Source organism: Bos grunniens, chromosome 8 (genome assembly GCF_055505025.1).
Source record: "Bos grunniens cultivar Pamir isolate PY7600 chromosome 8, Bosgru_T2T1.0, whole genome shotgun sequence".
In the NCBI taxonomy this organism is placed as follows: domain Eukaryota; kingdom Metazoa; phylum Chordata; class Mammalia; order Artiodactyla; family Bovidae; genus Bos; species Bos grunniens.
This window is the reverse complement of record NC_141172.1, coordinates 76,831,368-76,847,663: the sequence shown is the minus strand read 5'-3', so window position 1 is coordinate 76,847,663 and position 16,296 is coordinate 76,831,368. Positions and strand designations below refer to the sequence as shown.

At 39.1% G+C, this 16,296-nt stretch overlaps 1 protein-coding gene across 33 annotated transcripts in view; it reads left to right on the top strand.

The window, feature by feature from the left end:
- Positions 1-257: 257 nt before the first annotated feature.
- KIF27 (kinesin family member 27) overlaps positions 258-16,296 on the top strand; it is a 92,730-nt gene continuing 76,691 nt past the window's right edge. For 14 of the 33 annotated variants that reach the window (XR_015170148.1, XR_015170141.1, XR_015170144.1 and 11 more), the window contains exons 1-2: positions 258-366; positions 7,531-7,915. Coding sequence is in view for 21 of the 33 variants with exons in the window: in XM_086416803.1 (XP_086272929.1) it covers positions 7,618-7,915 (298 nt within the window). In the remaining 12 variants the exon portion in view is untranslated. Of the gene's footprint in view, positions 850-2,715; positions 4,992-7,530; positions 7,916-16,296 lie in introns of those variants that run through there. The other 19 variants (XR_015170142.1, XR_015170145.1, XR_015170140.1 and 16 more) reach the window with 7 other exon arrangements.

The window sequence follows — 16,296 nt, the reverse complement described above, 5'->3', positions numbered from 1 at the left end:
AAAATACTGAAAGCAATGTGAATCTTTCTCATAATCACCTTATAAACTCGTGGAGGGTTACTTTGCCTGATCACTATGAGAGGGTTCAGTGGGTTTTACTTTGGAGTGAATCTGGGAGGCGGCCGGTTCTTGGCTCCTCCCTCACGGGGCGGGTCCAGGAGCGGAGCTTGGGAGACAGGGGTGGGGCCCGGGAGCCGCCGTCGCCCTGACGGGCGGGGGCACGTCAGCACGAGCTTCGCCGGTTGCCGGGAGAACCCATAACAACAAAAGGCGCGGGCAGCGGCGGTAGCGGCGGCGCGGCCGAGTGAAGTGAAGCCGAGAAGTCCTGCGCTGCGCTGGCCGCCTGAGACGGGCTTTCTCGAACCGGTCTGTGAGTGGCAGGCGGTCCGGGCCGGGCTGGAGGTCCGGGTCTGGTGCGGCGACAGCGCGTCCTCTGCGCCGGCGTCCTCGGCAGGCCGTTGGGAGGAGAGGGACTGGGACCCGCCGAGGCTTGGCTGGCGGGGTGGGCGGCTGGGGCGTCAGCAGGACGGAGGAGGGCGCCCGAGGGGCCTGAGGTCGTTGTTGGGGTCCCCCGGCGAGTGGCCGGGGAACTTGGGTGCCCCGTGAGATAGAGGGGCTTGAGGAATAGGGACGCGCGGGAACCCCGGACCGAGCCGGGGGGATCTTGTGTATTATCTTGTGTTCATACTTCCAGCTGTGGGATCTGAAGAGGGACGGGAAAGGCCCACTCTCCTTGGGGGTTTCGTTTTGTCACAGGCCTCCTTTTTTCCATTGTTGGAACTTTGCTGCATTCTAAGCTCTGCAGAAGTCTGAAAGCCCTCTCCCTTACAGCAGGAGATACTTGAGAGAGTAAGGGTGCCCAAATTCTTTCTTTGAAACATTTTTTAAAAGAAAACTTCGCCCCCTCCCAGTTTGAAAAGCTTCGTAGTTTCCCTATCTTTGCTTCCTGTCTTCTTCGTCTAGTTCTTTACGCATTTGCGGCCTTTTCTGAGATCCTTATGAGACTCACTACTCATTTGCCAGAAAGTTTCTTACGAAAAAATTTATTACTTACAAACTACAATTTCTAGATAATCACTACTGTTGAAAAGCCAGAGGCACAAGATGACTACGGTATTTGGAGACACTTTTCTAATCAGTAACGGCATCAGTAATCAAACATTTCTCCTTCCTTTGCTCATATTTCAGAACTCCATTGAGTGTGCGTAAATATCACCAGCCAATCATATTTTACCTTTCTTCAGATTTATTGGTGAGATAATATATATGCTTCTGATGGCTGTATTTGATCAGTATCTAAAGAAGTATGAGTACTATGGATTTTTAAAAAAAAGAAAAATAAATTCTTTTATACTGATTTTTTTTTTTTTTTTTTGGGCTAGCTATATTTTATGGGCCTTTATTGGTTTTTAGTGATTATAGTAGGTGGATTTCTGTGGCCTTTAGATTCAGATTGTTTATAGATACTCCTATTTAAAAAATCAATAAAGTGAAAACATCTCAATTACACTTGTACCTTTTATTAGCAATTTTATTGGAAGTAGTTAGGTTTAGCTTAACATAGACTGTTTTGTTTTAATGTGATGGTATTAAAAAAAACTAATCTGTGTGATAAAAACTCCTAATATAGGTGTTCAGAGACATTTGGAAGAACTAAATCATACTACATCCCTGTAGTTTCTTTGGAAAATTTTCCAATACCAAATGTTCTATAGTCCTTTATTATCCAAGAAAAGATTCACCATATTTATGAGTATTTGTTTTTTCAGTGCAGAATTTGACTAGAATGATTAAAACTGCCAAGGTTAAGTGCATCTCTTTGGCCATTAAGGATAGTTTGTTGACTCTGTTTTGGGATTTTATAGCCCAAGGGAGCTGGGCTATTTTAACTCTCATTGGGCTCTTAGTACAGTGATGTAAATGTTTTTTTGTTACTGTGATCCTTTTCAGACTGTCCACTCACCGAATTATAAATGCACAGTACTACTGCAGAGTTCTTTTTAAAGGCTAGTGAATACTAAATGTGTCTTAATTAGCATTTTCATTGCATGTAGTGCTGAAAATATTATTTTAGTCCATTAGTCTGCTCAGTTACTAGAAAGCCCTTCTCCATAGGGCTCAGCCCCACCCCAAATTGATTACTTTTCATCTGCATTTAAACATAGATAACTTGTTTGTTACTTCCTTTTTCTCTTTTATAGGAACAAGACTGTGAACATTCTTTTACAACTTTTTATGTCAACATATGTTTTTGTTTCTTTGGGAAATACACTTGAGAGTAGCATTGCTGGGTGAAGTGATAACTGTGTGTTTAACATTTTGAGCGCCAGCCTGTTCCCACTGGAGAGGGCATGGCAACCGACTCCAGTATTCTTGCCTGGAGAATCTCATGGACAGAGGAGCCTGGCAGGCTACAGTCCATGGAGTCGAAAAGAGCCAAACACAATTGAAGCAACTTTGCACACTCACACAGACTATTCCAAAGCGGCTGTATCATTGGTATTCCCATGCTATGCTAAGTCACTTCAGTCGTGTCTGACTCTGTGTGACCCCGTAGACGGCAGCCCACCAGTCTCCCCTGTCCCTGGGATTCTCCAGGCAAGAACACTGGAGTGGAGTGCCATTTCCTTCTCCAATGCATGAAAGTGAAAAGTGAAAGTGAAGTCGCTCAGTCGTGTCCTACTCTTCGAGACACCGTGGACTGCAGCCCACCAGGCTCCTCCGTCCATGGGGTTTTCCAGGCAAGAGTTCTGGAGTGGGGTGCCATTGCCTTCTCCGGTGTATTCCCATAAGGGTTCCATATTCTCTACCTTCTTGCCAACACTTACGTGATCTTTTTTATAGCTATGTCAGTGGGTATAAAGTGATATCTGATTGTGTTTATATATATATAATTTTATATAAATAAAATTTATTTATTATGGTCTTCCCTGGTCACTGAGATGGTAAAGAATCTGCCCGCAAAACTGGAGATCCAGGTTTGATCCCTGGGTAGGGAAGATCCCCTGGAGAAGAGAACAGCAACCTGCTCCGATATTCTTGCCGGGAAAATTCCATGGACGGAGGAGCCTGGTGGGCTACAGTCCTTGGGATCTCAAAGAGTCGGACATGACTGAGCAACTAACCACTACACTACATAATTTTATTTATTTATTATTTATTTTCTGCTTGGTCTTTGTTGATTTGCCCTGGATTTCTCTAGTTGCGGTGAGCTGGGGCTACTTACTCTTTGTTGTAGTGCAAGGGCTTCTCATTGCGGTGGCTTCTCTTGTGGGCTCTAGGCCAAGGGCTCAGTAATTGTGGCACATGGGCCTAGTTGCCCCGCAGCATGTGGAATCTTCCTGGACCAGGGATTGAACCCGAGTACCTTGCATTCCAAGGCAGATTCTTAACCACTGGACCACCAGGGAAGCCCCCTGGGCATTTTTATATCATCGTTGAAAAACTCTCTTTTCAGATCTTTTGCCCACTTTTAAATTTGGGTTTTTTTTTTTCCTTCTGAATTGTAATAGTTCTTTATATATTCTAGACACAAATGGTTATTAGATATATGACTTGCAAGTATTTTCTCCTGTGGCTCAGCAGTATAGGATCTCCTGCCAATGCAGGAGATGCAGGTTCGACCCCTGGGTCAAGAAGATCTCTTGGAGAAAGAAATGGCAACTCAATCCAGTATTCTTTTCCTGGAGAATCCCAATTCATGGGGTCACAGAAGAGTCAGACATGACTGGGCGACTAAACAACAGTAACATTAAATTCTTTTCACTTTTTTTTTTCTGTTATCAATATTGTATTTTTTTTATATTCCTTTTTAAAATTTTTATTGGAGTATAGTTGATTTACAGTGTTATGTTAATTTCTGCTATATAGCAAAGTGATTCAGATATATATATATACACACACACACACACACACACACTTTCTTTTCCATTATGATTTATCACAGGATATTGAATACAGTTACAGTGCTATACAGTAGGACCTTGTTGTTCATCCATTCTATATATAATAGTTTGCATCTACTAACCCTAAACTGGAGAAGGCAATGGCACCCCACTCCAGTACTCTTGCCTGGAAAATCCCATGGACGGAGGAGCCTGGTAGGCTGCAGTCCATGGGGTTGCGAAGAGTCGGGCATGAATGAGTGACTTCACTTTGACTTTTCACTTTCATGCATTGGAGAAGGAAATGGCAACCCACTCCAGTGTTCTTGCCTGGAGAATCCCAGGGACGGGGGAGCCTGGTGGGCTGACGTCTACGGGGTCGCACAGAGTCGGACACGACTGAAGCGACTCAGCAGCAGCAGCAGCAACCCTTAAACTCCCACTCTGTTCTTCCCTCATCCTCTCTCCACCTTGACAACTGCAGATCTGTTCTCTATGTCTATGAGTCTTTGTTTTGTAGATGAGTTAATTTGTGTCATATTTTAGATTCCACATACAAGTGATACCATATGTACTTGTATTTTTCTAACTGACTTCATTTTGTATGATAATCTCTAAGTCTATCTGTGTTGCTGCAAATGGTATTATTTTCCTTTTTTATGGCTGAGTAGTATTCCATTGTCTATACATACCACATCTTCTTTATCCATTTATCTGTTGATGAACATTTGGGTTATTTCCATGTCTTGATTGTTGTGAATAGTGTGGCTATCTTTTCATTTTCTTGGTAGTATCCTTTGGGGTACAAACTTTTAATTTGATTGAGTTCATTTTATCTACTTTTCCTTTTACCACTTCTTGCTATTGCTTTTGCTTTTGGTGACATAAATGAGAAACCATTGCTAAATTCAATTCAACAATGAATTACCCTTGTGTTTTCTTTTAAGGCTTTTGTAGTATATACTTGCTTTACAATGTTGTATTAGTTTCTCCTGTACAGCAAAATGAATCAGCTGTTTTGTTGTTTAGTCACTACATTGTGTCCAACCCTTTTGTGACCCAGTGGACTGTAGCCTGCCAAACTCCTCTGCCCATGGGATTTCCTAGGTGAGAATACTGGAGTGGGTTGCCAGTTCCTTCTCCAGGAGATCTTCTCAACTCAGGGATTGAACTCATATCTCTTGCATTACAGGCAGATTTTTTACCACTGAGCCATCAAGGAAGCCATATATCCCCTCATTTTTAGTTTCCTTTTCCATTTTGGTCACCACAGATCATTGAGTAGAGTTCCTTGTGCTGTACAGTAGGGTCTCATTAACTATCTATTTTATACATAGTTTCAATAGTGTATATATGTCAATCACAATCTCAGTCTCCCAATTCATCCCACACACCCCTCTTCCCACTGGTATCTATATGTTTGTTCTGTCTGTGTCTCTATTTCTGCTTTGTAAATAAGATTGTCTATACCAATTTTTTCAGATTCCACATATATGTATTAATACATGATATTTATTTTTCTGACTTGCTTCACTCTATAGGTCTCTAGGTCCATACACATCTATGGAAATGTCCCAATTTTGTTCCTTTTTATGTCTGAGTAATATTTCATTGTATTTTGTATGTACCGTATCTTCTTATCCATTCCTCTGTTGATGAACATTTAGATTGCTTCCATATCCTGGCTGTTGTAAATAGTGCTGCAGTGAACATTGGGGTGCATATATCGTTTTGAATTATGGTTTTGTCCAAGTGTATGCCCAGGGTGGGATTGCTGGATCAAGTATGGTACTTCTGTTTTTAGTTTTTTAAGGAACCTCCATACTGTTCTCCATAGTGACCATATCAATTTACATTCCCACCAACAGTGTAAGAGCATTCTCTTTTTCTTCACACCCTCTCCAGCATTTATTGTTTGTAGATTTTTTGATGATGGCCATTCTGACAGTGTGAGGTGATACCTTGTTGTAGTTTTTATTTGATTTGCACTTCCCTAATTAGTGATATTTAGCATCTTTTCTGTGTTTTTTAGCCATCTGTATATCTTCCTTGGAGAAATGTTTATTTAAATCTTCTGCCCATTTTTTTGGTTGGGTTGTGTTTTTTTTTTTTTTTTTTTTTAATTGAGTTACAGGAGCCGTTTGTATACAGTTTTCAAGATTAATCCTTTGTCAGTTGCTTCACTTGCAAATACTTTCCTCCCTTTCTATGGGTTGTTTTTTTGTCTTGTTTATGGTTTCTTTTGCTATGCAAAAAGCTTTTAAGTTTAATTAGGTCTCATTTCTTTATTTTTATTACTCTGGGAGGTGAGTCAGAAAAGATCTTACTGTGATTTATGTCAGAGTGTTCTGCCTATGTTTTTCTCTAAGAGTTAGGTCTTTAATCCATTTTGAGTTTATTTTTGTGTATGGTGTTAGGGAGTGTTGTAATTTCATTCTTTTACATTAGATGTCCAGTTTTCCCCTCACCACTTATTGAAGAGTCTGTCTTTCTCCATTGTATGTCTTTGCCCTCTTTGTCATAGAAATTAGGTGACCATAGGTGGGTGAGTTTATCTCTGAGCAGTTTATCCAATTATTGATCTATATTTCTGTTTTTGTTCCTGTACCATACTGTCTTGATTACTGTTGCCTGGTTATGAAATTGGGGAAGTATATCCTCCAACTTTGTCCTTTTTCAGTATTGTATTTGCTATTCTGTGTTCCTTGAATTTAGAATCAGCTTTTCAATTTCTACAAAGAAGTCAGCTTGGATTTTGATAGGCATTCTGTTTAATCTTGAGAGCAGTTTGAGGAATATTGCCATTTTAAGCTTTCCAGTTCATGAACAGGAGATGTTTTTCCATTTATTTATCTCTTCTTTAGTTTCAACAATATTTTGTAGTTTTCAGAGTGTAAGTTTTACATGTCTTTTATTAAATATATTCCTGAGCATTTGATTCTTTCTAATGTTATTGTAAATGGAATTGTTTTCTTAATTTATTTTTCAGGTTCATTGTAAATATAGCTACCAATTTAATTTTTAGTGTATTAATCCTACCAGGGAATTTTAGAAAAAGTACCACATAATTTATGAATGAAACAACAGTTTTTCTGTTAGTTTTGGTTATCTTTGAATAAAAAGTTTCATTTAAAATTTACATTGATTTATAGAAATCCTTTAAACTGTTTTCATGGATTAATTTCTAACATTTGTGACAAAGGGGAGATGTTATTTTTCAGTACATAGCTGTGAAGTCTAATATAAGGGTTTGCTTTGTACTACTTGTGTACATATGTACAATTACCAGTTATTTCCTTGCTGTATGTTTCTAACTCCCCAGTTATTCAATATTTAAATAAATGAGCTGGGAAACATATTAACCGTTATAGAAAGAATGGCATGATTGAATCCCATTCACTTATCACTTTGCTTTATCATTTACTAACTCATGGCTCCCACCCCCTAAATTATTTTGCTGCAAAGCTGGACATTGTATTGTTTCATTTATAAATTATATAGGTATACTTTTTCTAGACAGATTTACTCTTTGTAGCTATCTTATATTGGAATAAAGCCTGCTCTAATTGACTTTGCTTTAGAAGATAGTTAGTGTATTAGGAAAGAAGAGTCAATAACTAAATTTTGTTTTTATTTTGATACACAGGGGTCCAGATCTTACGTAAAATGGATGTGTCTCACACTAGATGATGGATATTAAGTAGAAAATCTATTTAGTAAAATCTAAGCTGCCATGGAAGAAATACCAGTTAAAGTTGCTATAAGAATTAGACCTCTGCTGTGCAAAGAAGTTCTTCATAATCATCAAGCTTGTGTGAGAGTTATTCCAAACACCCAACAAATTATCATTGGGAGAGATAGAATCTTTACTTTTGATTTTGTTTTTGGCAAAAATTCCACTCAAGATGAAGTTTATAATACCTGTATAAAGCCATTAGTGTTGTCACTCATTGAGGGCTATAATGCAACTGTTTTTGCCTATGGACAGACTGGATCTGGGAAGACATACACCATCGGAGGAGGCCATGTTGGTAAGATTCTCGTACTCTGACTTTTATTTTAGATAGTAGAAAGAAGTTGAAATACTACAGTGCCCGACACATAGTGGGTGCTTGGCATATTGATTGAATGAAATAATGAATAGGATAATTAGATGTATTCATAAGATCATTTTTGAAAGATTTGTTTTTCAATATTGAAGTTTCATTAAACAGTTTAATTCATCATTATATTTGCTTGAGAAAAGACCTTTAAGACAATATTCAGTGTTCAGCTCTTTGTCATTTTTTCACAGTTTTGAGATATAATTGACTTGTAACATGGTGTTAGTCCAAAGTATATAGCATAATGATTTGGTATACCTATATATTGCAGAATGATATAGCTTAACATTAGTCACCTCACGTAATTACATGTTTTTCTTGTGATATGAACTTTTAAGTTCTACTGTGTTAACAGTTTTCAAATATACAATACATATTGTTAAGTATAGTCACCATGCTGTACATTACATCCCCAGAACTTAATTATCTCATAGTTTTTACCTTTTGAGCACCTTCACCCATTTCGCCACCTCCCAACCCTGGCCTCTGGCAACACGTTCTCGTTTTGAACAGAATTTAAAATAAGAGAGAAATGAGTTAACATGATCAGATTTTGCATCTTTTAGTATTATAAATGTTGAGAGTCCTGCAACTAAGACATAGAGGCAGTAGAAGAAACGTATTATGTAAAGTGTTTTTAAACATTTTCTAGCCAGATTTCGATTTTATTTTTCTAGCTTTAATGAGGTGTAATTGACAAATACAGTTGTGAAATATTTAAAGTGTACAAGACTTAGGGGCAGTAGGAGAAATGTATTATGTAAAGTGTTTTTTAAACATTTTCTAGCCAGATTTCTATTTTATTTTTCTAGCTTTATTGAGGTATAATTGACAAATACAGTTGTAAAATATTTAAAGTGTACAGCATCATTATTAGATAAATGTATACATTATGAAAGGATTCCTCCCATCCAGTTAACATATCCATCACCTCATGTATAAGCAAATTTTTACTTTTAGAACTGAATATTTTTGGATAGAAATTCTCTTGTTTGTAATTCTAGTTGAGAAAGGTGGGATCATAGGATTTTCTTTAGAGCTGGAAGGAACCTTGAAAATAGTTTCTCTTTCTTTCTTTGGCTCCAGCCAAAGAGCAATGAAGGGCTTGTTCAGTTAGGTGGCTGGTAATGGAGCTGAGATTGAAAGCTAGGTTCTCTGCTAAGATCGTTTACTCTATTGGTTTTTGTTTTCCCCCACTAAAAACAAACTTTGAATGTTGTGCATATGTATCATAGTCTAAAATTATTGTTAATATTCTGTCTATGTGTAATGATTATCAGTGTGTTTGCTTTGATGCTTCTCAAACACTTAAATACTTGACTTTCAGGAACATCTCTTTTTATAAGCAGGAACTGGTAGGGAGAGTTAGAGGGCAGCTGTGTTGTCCAGTGAAGCTCTTATTCCAAGATTAAATGGAGGAGTCATAAGTGCCCAATATCTCCTACCCCTTCCCGTTTTTTAGAATCACAGTGATGTACAATTAAGAGATTAAAGATACTAGATTATTTTAGGGTCTCATGATAAATAATTCAATTTTTTTTCTACTACAAGTTGTGGGTTTTCTTGAGGACTTAGCTTTGTTTTTTTTTGATTGGCAAATGTTTTATGTTCTTTAAGACTCAGTATATTAAAAAAAAAAGACTCAGTATATGCCTTATACTAATAAGAGTTATAAAATTTTCACAGCTTGGTGACATACAGCTAAATTGTTTTTTAAAAGGCCATGAATCCAATTTTAATTCCTTAAGGGAAAAAGTTATTAAAGTTATATATTGTCCTAAAACATTTTAATTGGTCTAAAATACTTCATTCCAGAAGAAATATCACCATTAGGAACAGTTTTTTATTCCCCCCCAGTTAAAAAAATTAATGTTCATTGTAAAAAGAATTGCATATGATGCTTAAGAAATCAAATTGAACAAATGAAAGCTTCTTTCATTCCTAGGAAATAACACCTTGCTGTGTACATTGCTGTCTAGAGTCCTCTAGACATTTTCTAGGCTTATTACAAGTATTCATACATGTAGTTTTTGTTTTTTGTTGTTATTTGTCTATTTAATGAGGTATTTTATACCTATAATTCTATAACTTTCTTTTTTCATTTAACAGTATAAAGTATCATTTCATTTTTTTCCCATTTAGGTCATAGAATTTCAACTTTTTTTTTGACTGCACATATAATATTCCATCGTTTAAATGGATCATAGTTCATCCATTCCAGCATTAAGGGACAGTATTAATAATTAGGTTTGATTTTTACTGTTATAAAAAGTTGCAAGGGGTTTCCTGGTGGTCTAGTGCTTATGATTTGGTGTTTTCACCACCATGGCCCAGGTTCAGTCCCTGGTCAGGGAACTTAGATCCCACAAGCTTCTAGGTGCCCCCCAAAAACATTGCAGTGTGTATCTTGTTACATTTAACTTTGGATCCATGTGCTAGTATTTCTGTAGAATAGATTCCTAAAAGTAAATTTGTTGAGTAATGGGTGTGTGCTAATTTGCTTCAGTCGTGTCCAATTCTGTGCGACCCTATGGACTGCATACTGCCAGGCTCCTCTGTCCATGGGATTTTCCAGGCAGTAATACTAGAGTGGTTTGCCATGCCCTCTTCCAGGGAATCTTCCCAACCCAGGGATCAAACCTACCTCTCTCATGTCTCCTGCATTGTCAGGCCGGTTCTTTACCACTAGTGCTATGTGTGTGCACATTTAAAATGTGAATAGTGACAAATTATCCTCCAAAAAGACTGTACCTGTGTATATTTCCACTACCAATATATGAAAGCCATTTATTTTCTCTATTCTTGCCAATCACAGGAACTCATAAATTCAAAATATTTCTCTCACGATCTGGTAGGTGAAAAATTACACTTTGTTTGAAGTTGCATTTCTTGATGTATTTGTGAAAATAGCATTTTCAGTTTCCCAGGCTACCTATAGAACACCAATTCTAGGTCAGCCATCTACTGTTTGATTATTGACCATGCAAATAATGTTGTTTTTTTCTCCAATAAATGATTGCATTTGCAGTGGCTAGGGCTTGCCACGGAGAAGGCGATGGCACCCCACTCCAGTACTCTTGCCTGGAAAACCCCGTGGGCGGAGGAGCCTGGTAGGCTGCAGTCCATGGGGTCGCTGAGGGTCGGACACAACTGAGCGACTTCACTTTCACTTTTCAGTTTCATGCATTGGAGAAGGAAATGGCAACCCACTCCAGTGATCTTGCCTAGAGAATTCCAGGGATGGCGGAGCCTGGTGGGCTGCCGTCTATGGGGTCGCATAGAGTCGGACACGACTGAAGCGACTTAGCAGCAGCAGCAGCAGCAGCAGGGCTTCCCTGGTGGCTCAGATGGTAAAGAATCCGCCTGCAATGTGGGACACCTGGATTCAATTCCTGGGTTGTGAAGATCCCCTGGAGGAGGGGATGGCAACCTACTCCAGTATTCTTGTCTGGAGAATCCCCATGGACAGAGGAGCCTGGAGGGTTATATAGTCCATGGGGTCGCAAAGAATCGGACAGGACTAAGCAACTAAGCACAGCACAGGGTACCATGTTAGGCACTGGGGTAAAATGAAAATCTGTTATTTTTCAGTGTAATACTTATTGAAAGTCACACTCATTTTCCTGCTTTTCAGAACCTTGAATTTACCAACTTTTACCAAGCATAATGTCTAAAAACTTTCATTTGCATACTCTTTAAATAGTGTATAAAAGCTAAATGATGGCTGTTGAAGTATAAAACTTTATAGTTCCTTTCTGAAATAGTCTGTTTCAGGAATATAAGTGTGACATTGAACATGTAATCTTTCAGTTACCAGAATACATTTTGAAGCTTTAATTATAAATATTATTTGTAATTCAGCTTTTTGATACATCTTTTGAATTGCTGTGCTTTGTTATCTGTTGAAATGGGAAATGAATGAGCTATTTCTGATCAGCCTCATATTCTGGCTAAGCTAGAATGCATATATAATGCTGGAGTTTATAAATAGTGCTATTGGCTAGTTCCTGGAAGCTCTCGAAGGAATTTTCACTTTCTTGTATTGGAAAAACCTGCAGTTTCCTTCACTTGCCACACGATGGTGATCTTGCATCTTTTTCGGGTTTTCTGGTGGTGCCCTGGGCAGTGAAAGCGCAGTCCTAACCACTGAACCACCAGGGAGTTCCCCTGTCTTGCATCTTGAATTAAGTGAATGACTGTCCAGGTTAATTTGGCTCAGGTTTTCAGGATGTCTGTTGCCTAAAATCTGAACATTGATAATCTTCAACTTGGAAGCACGTTGTTTTTAAGGTTCATTTGTAAGCCATTTTTTTGTAGCTTGGAATGTATTTTCCATGAAAGTGAAGGTGTTAGTTCCTCAGTCGTGTCCAACTCTTTGCGACCCCATGGACTATAGCCCACCAGGCTCCTCTGTCCATGGAATTCTCCAGGCAAGAATACCGGAGTGGGTTGCCATTTTCCTGTTCCAGGGGATCTTCCCTACCCAGGGATCGAAGCCAGGTCTCCCGCACTGCAGGTGGATTCTGAACCACCAGGGGAAAAAAGCTCAAGCTTTTTTCAAAATGTGCTTTTTGGCTAAGTGTCAAGAAATATGACACCAATATATTTTTTTGTTTGTTTTTTTTTTTAATTTAATTTTATTTTCAATATATTTTTTAAAGGGTTCTTGCTAACATAAATGAGTTGCATTCCATTCATTTGGAATACAATAATAAATAGTCTACCTGGATTATAATAAATAGTCTAAATAGAGATATTTTAGTGCATCAGACTGTGAGATAAGTTGACCTAACCTGGGCTTAGTTTCTACTACCTCTGTCTGTTTTGAACTTCATAGGCACCAGTTATGCCTGTTGCATTCCTGGGGCTTTCAGTGTTTCTTTATTAAATCTTTTATTTTTGCCTTAAACTGTTACATAAGTATCATTTAGGTTTTTGTTGTCTTGTCATTTGGTTGTCAGATTTTTGTTTTGTGCTTTTTCCAATTCTGTACAGAATCTTTAGTTTATTTTTATAATCTATATTTAAAACTTTTAGACTATATATGTATTTCTGAAGGTAAAAGTTCAAGTATTACAACTATGAAAGTTTTCCTTTCTTTTTTCTCCCTGTCCTAACTCCCCAGAGGTAACCATTTTTTGTGAATTTTTCAGAAGTACCCTTCACATAGATATGTATATATGTTTTCTTTTACCCAAGTGAAATTTGCTCTGCAGTTTCTTTTTCTACTTTGTGGATCTTAGATATCTGTTTAAAAATAGATGCATGATATACCATTGTTAACCATTCTCCTACTAATGGATTTGTTAGTGTTCGGAATTTTTTCTCAATTACAAGACATCTTTCAGTTCAGTTCTGTTGCTCAGTTGTGTCCGACTCTTTGCGACCCCATGAACTGCAGGATGCCAGGCCTCCCTGTCCATCACCAACTCCCAGAGTTTACCCACACTCACGTCCATTGAGTCGGTGATGCCATCCAACCACCTTATCCACTGTTGTCCCCTTCTCCTCCTGCATCAGGGAGTCAAATGAGTCAGCTCTTTTCAAATGAGTCAGCTCTTCGCATCAGGTGGCCAAAGTATTGGAGTTTCAGCTTCAACATCAGTCCTTCCAATAAACAGCCAGGACTGATCTCCTTTAGAATGGATTGGGTGGATCTTCTTGCAGTCCAACGGACTCTCAAGAGTCTTCTCCAACACCACAGTTCAAAAGCATCAATTCTTCGGTGCTCAGCCTTCTTCACAGTCCAACTCTCACATCCATAGATGACCACAGGAAGAACCATAGCCTTGACTAGATGGACCTTTGTTGGCAAAGTAATGTCTCTGCTTTTTAATATGCTGTCTGCTGCTGCTGCTGCTAAGTCACTTCAATCATGTCTGACTCTATGCAACCCCATAGACGGCAGCCCACCAGGCGCCCCCGTCCCTGGGATTCTCCAGGCAAGAACACTGGAGTGGGTTGCCATTTCCTTCTCCAGTGCATGAAAGTGAAAAGTGAAAGTGAAGTCGCTTAGTCGAGTCCGACTTGTAGCGACCCCATGGACTGCCCGCCCATGGGATCCGCCCATGGGATTTTCCAGGCAAGAGTACTGGAGTGGGTTGCTATTGCCTTCTCCGAATATGCTGTCTAGGTTGGTCATAACTTTCCTTCCAAGGAGTAAGTGTCTTTTAATTTCATGGCTGCAGTCACCATCTGCAGTGATTTTGGAGCCCAGAAAAATAAAGTCAGCCACTGTTTCCACTGTTTCCCCATCTATTGGCCATGAAATGATGGGACCGGATGCCATGGTCTTAGTTTTCTGAATGTTGAGCATTAAGCCAACTTGCTCGCTCTCCTCTTTTACTTTCATCAAGAGGTTCTTTAGTTCTTCTTCACTTTCTGCCATAAGGGTGGTGTCATCTGCATATCTGAGGTTACTGATATTTCTCCCGGCAATCTTGATTCCAGCTTGTGCTTCCTCCAGCCCAGCATTTCTCATGATGTACTCTGCATATAAGTTAAATAAGCAGGGTGACAATATACAGCCTTGACATACTCCTTTCCCAATTTGGAAACAGTCTGTTGTTCCATGTCCAGTTCTAACTGTTGCTTCCTGACCTGCATATAGGTTTCTCAGGAGGCAGGTCAGGTGGTCTGGTATTCCCATCTCTTTCAGAATTTTCCACAGTTTATTGTGATCCACACAGTCAAAGGCTTTGGCATAGTCAATAAAGCAGAAACAAGACATCTTTGCTAGTCCTTATGTAACACATTTGGTTGTATGTACATGTATTTCCATAGAACTGTCTCTGAATCAGAGAGTGATTATGGTTTCAACTTTTGATACTATTGAAACTAATGGTTCTCCAAAAAAGCTGTCCTGAGTTTACATTGTCATTGTGTTTTAGAGGACCAATTTGCTCACCTTGAGGAAATGGGGCATAATCAATTTAAAAAAATCTTTGCTCACATGGTCTTTTAAACAGTGAATAATCATAATGATCAGATCATTGTGAATACAGTTTCATCAGTTACAACAGTGTGATTTTAATAGTATTCTAGTGTTAATAATTGAGAGAATGCTGGGTAATTCAGTCTTTACTGTATCTTAAAATAATTAACAGCATTGCCCACTTCCCCTCTTCTCTGCCCACTCCACCTGCCATCCACCACCCCACTTCTGCTCCTCTGTGTAGTAGAACTTTGAAAGTGTCATTCATCTGTGACTCACGGTGTCAGTTCTCTCCATCTGACACGGAAGTTGTCAAGATATCACAGATGACCTTCACTTTATTAAATTCGTTGGTCATTCCAGTCAAACTGGCCTTTCAGCAAACTTGGTACATACTCTTCACTTGGATTTCAGGTTACCACATTCATAGTTTTCCTCCTACTCTCTTGCTAGTAGTTCCTCTTAAGTGAACCCACAAATGGTTAAATGCCCAGAGCTCAGTCTTTGGTGCTCTTCTCTTCTGACTCTCAGCTTTTCCTCTTGATCTCATCCAGCCCCATGATATTAAATACCATCTATATGTAGCTACCTGACTTCCAATTTTTAACCTCCAGTCCAGATTACTGTCTTGAACTCTTATCTTGTATATCCAACTGCACCCTTCTTAGTTGTATCCTTAATAGATATCTCACACTTAATAAATCAAAAAATGAACTTCTGCCATTTTTCCCTTAAACTAACTCAACACACACTCTTCCCCTTCTCAGTTGATGACAGCTCCACTTGCTCAAGACAAAACCTTGGAGTTGTCCTTGACTCCAAGTACATCACTTTCTCTCACATTCTCATTGTCCATCACTTTCTCTCACATTCTGCGTCCAGTCTGTCAGGGAATCTTAATGGCTCTCCCTTCAACATAAATCTGAAATCTGGTCACTTGTCATCTTTCTCTGCTGCCAACTTTGTGTCACCATCATGTCCTCCTCTCCCTTGAACTCTCTAGATTCTTGGGTTAGTGCACTGGTCTCCTAAGTGGTCTTCCATTTCTACCCCTGCCCTTCTATGATCGAGTGGTCTCTTTTAAATTCCAACTTACTGCTCTGCTCCAGTGAGACTCATGTCACTCAGAATACGACCTAAAACCTATCGTGGTCTACAGGCACCTACATGCTCTGATTTCTGTCACCTCTCTGTCCTTGTACCCTGCCTGTCTCCCCTTGCTCCCTCTGCTCCAGCTTACACTGGCTTCCTTTGTTTCTGGATCACACTATTTTAGCACATTTGCCCTTGCTGTTCTGTCTGGGACACTCAGATATATACATGGCTCCTCTGCCACCTCATTCAAGTTTCTCCTCAAATATCAGCTTTTCTGTGA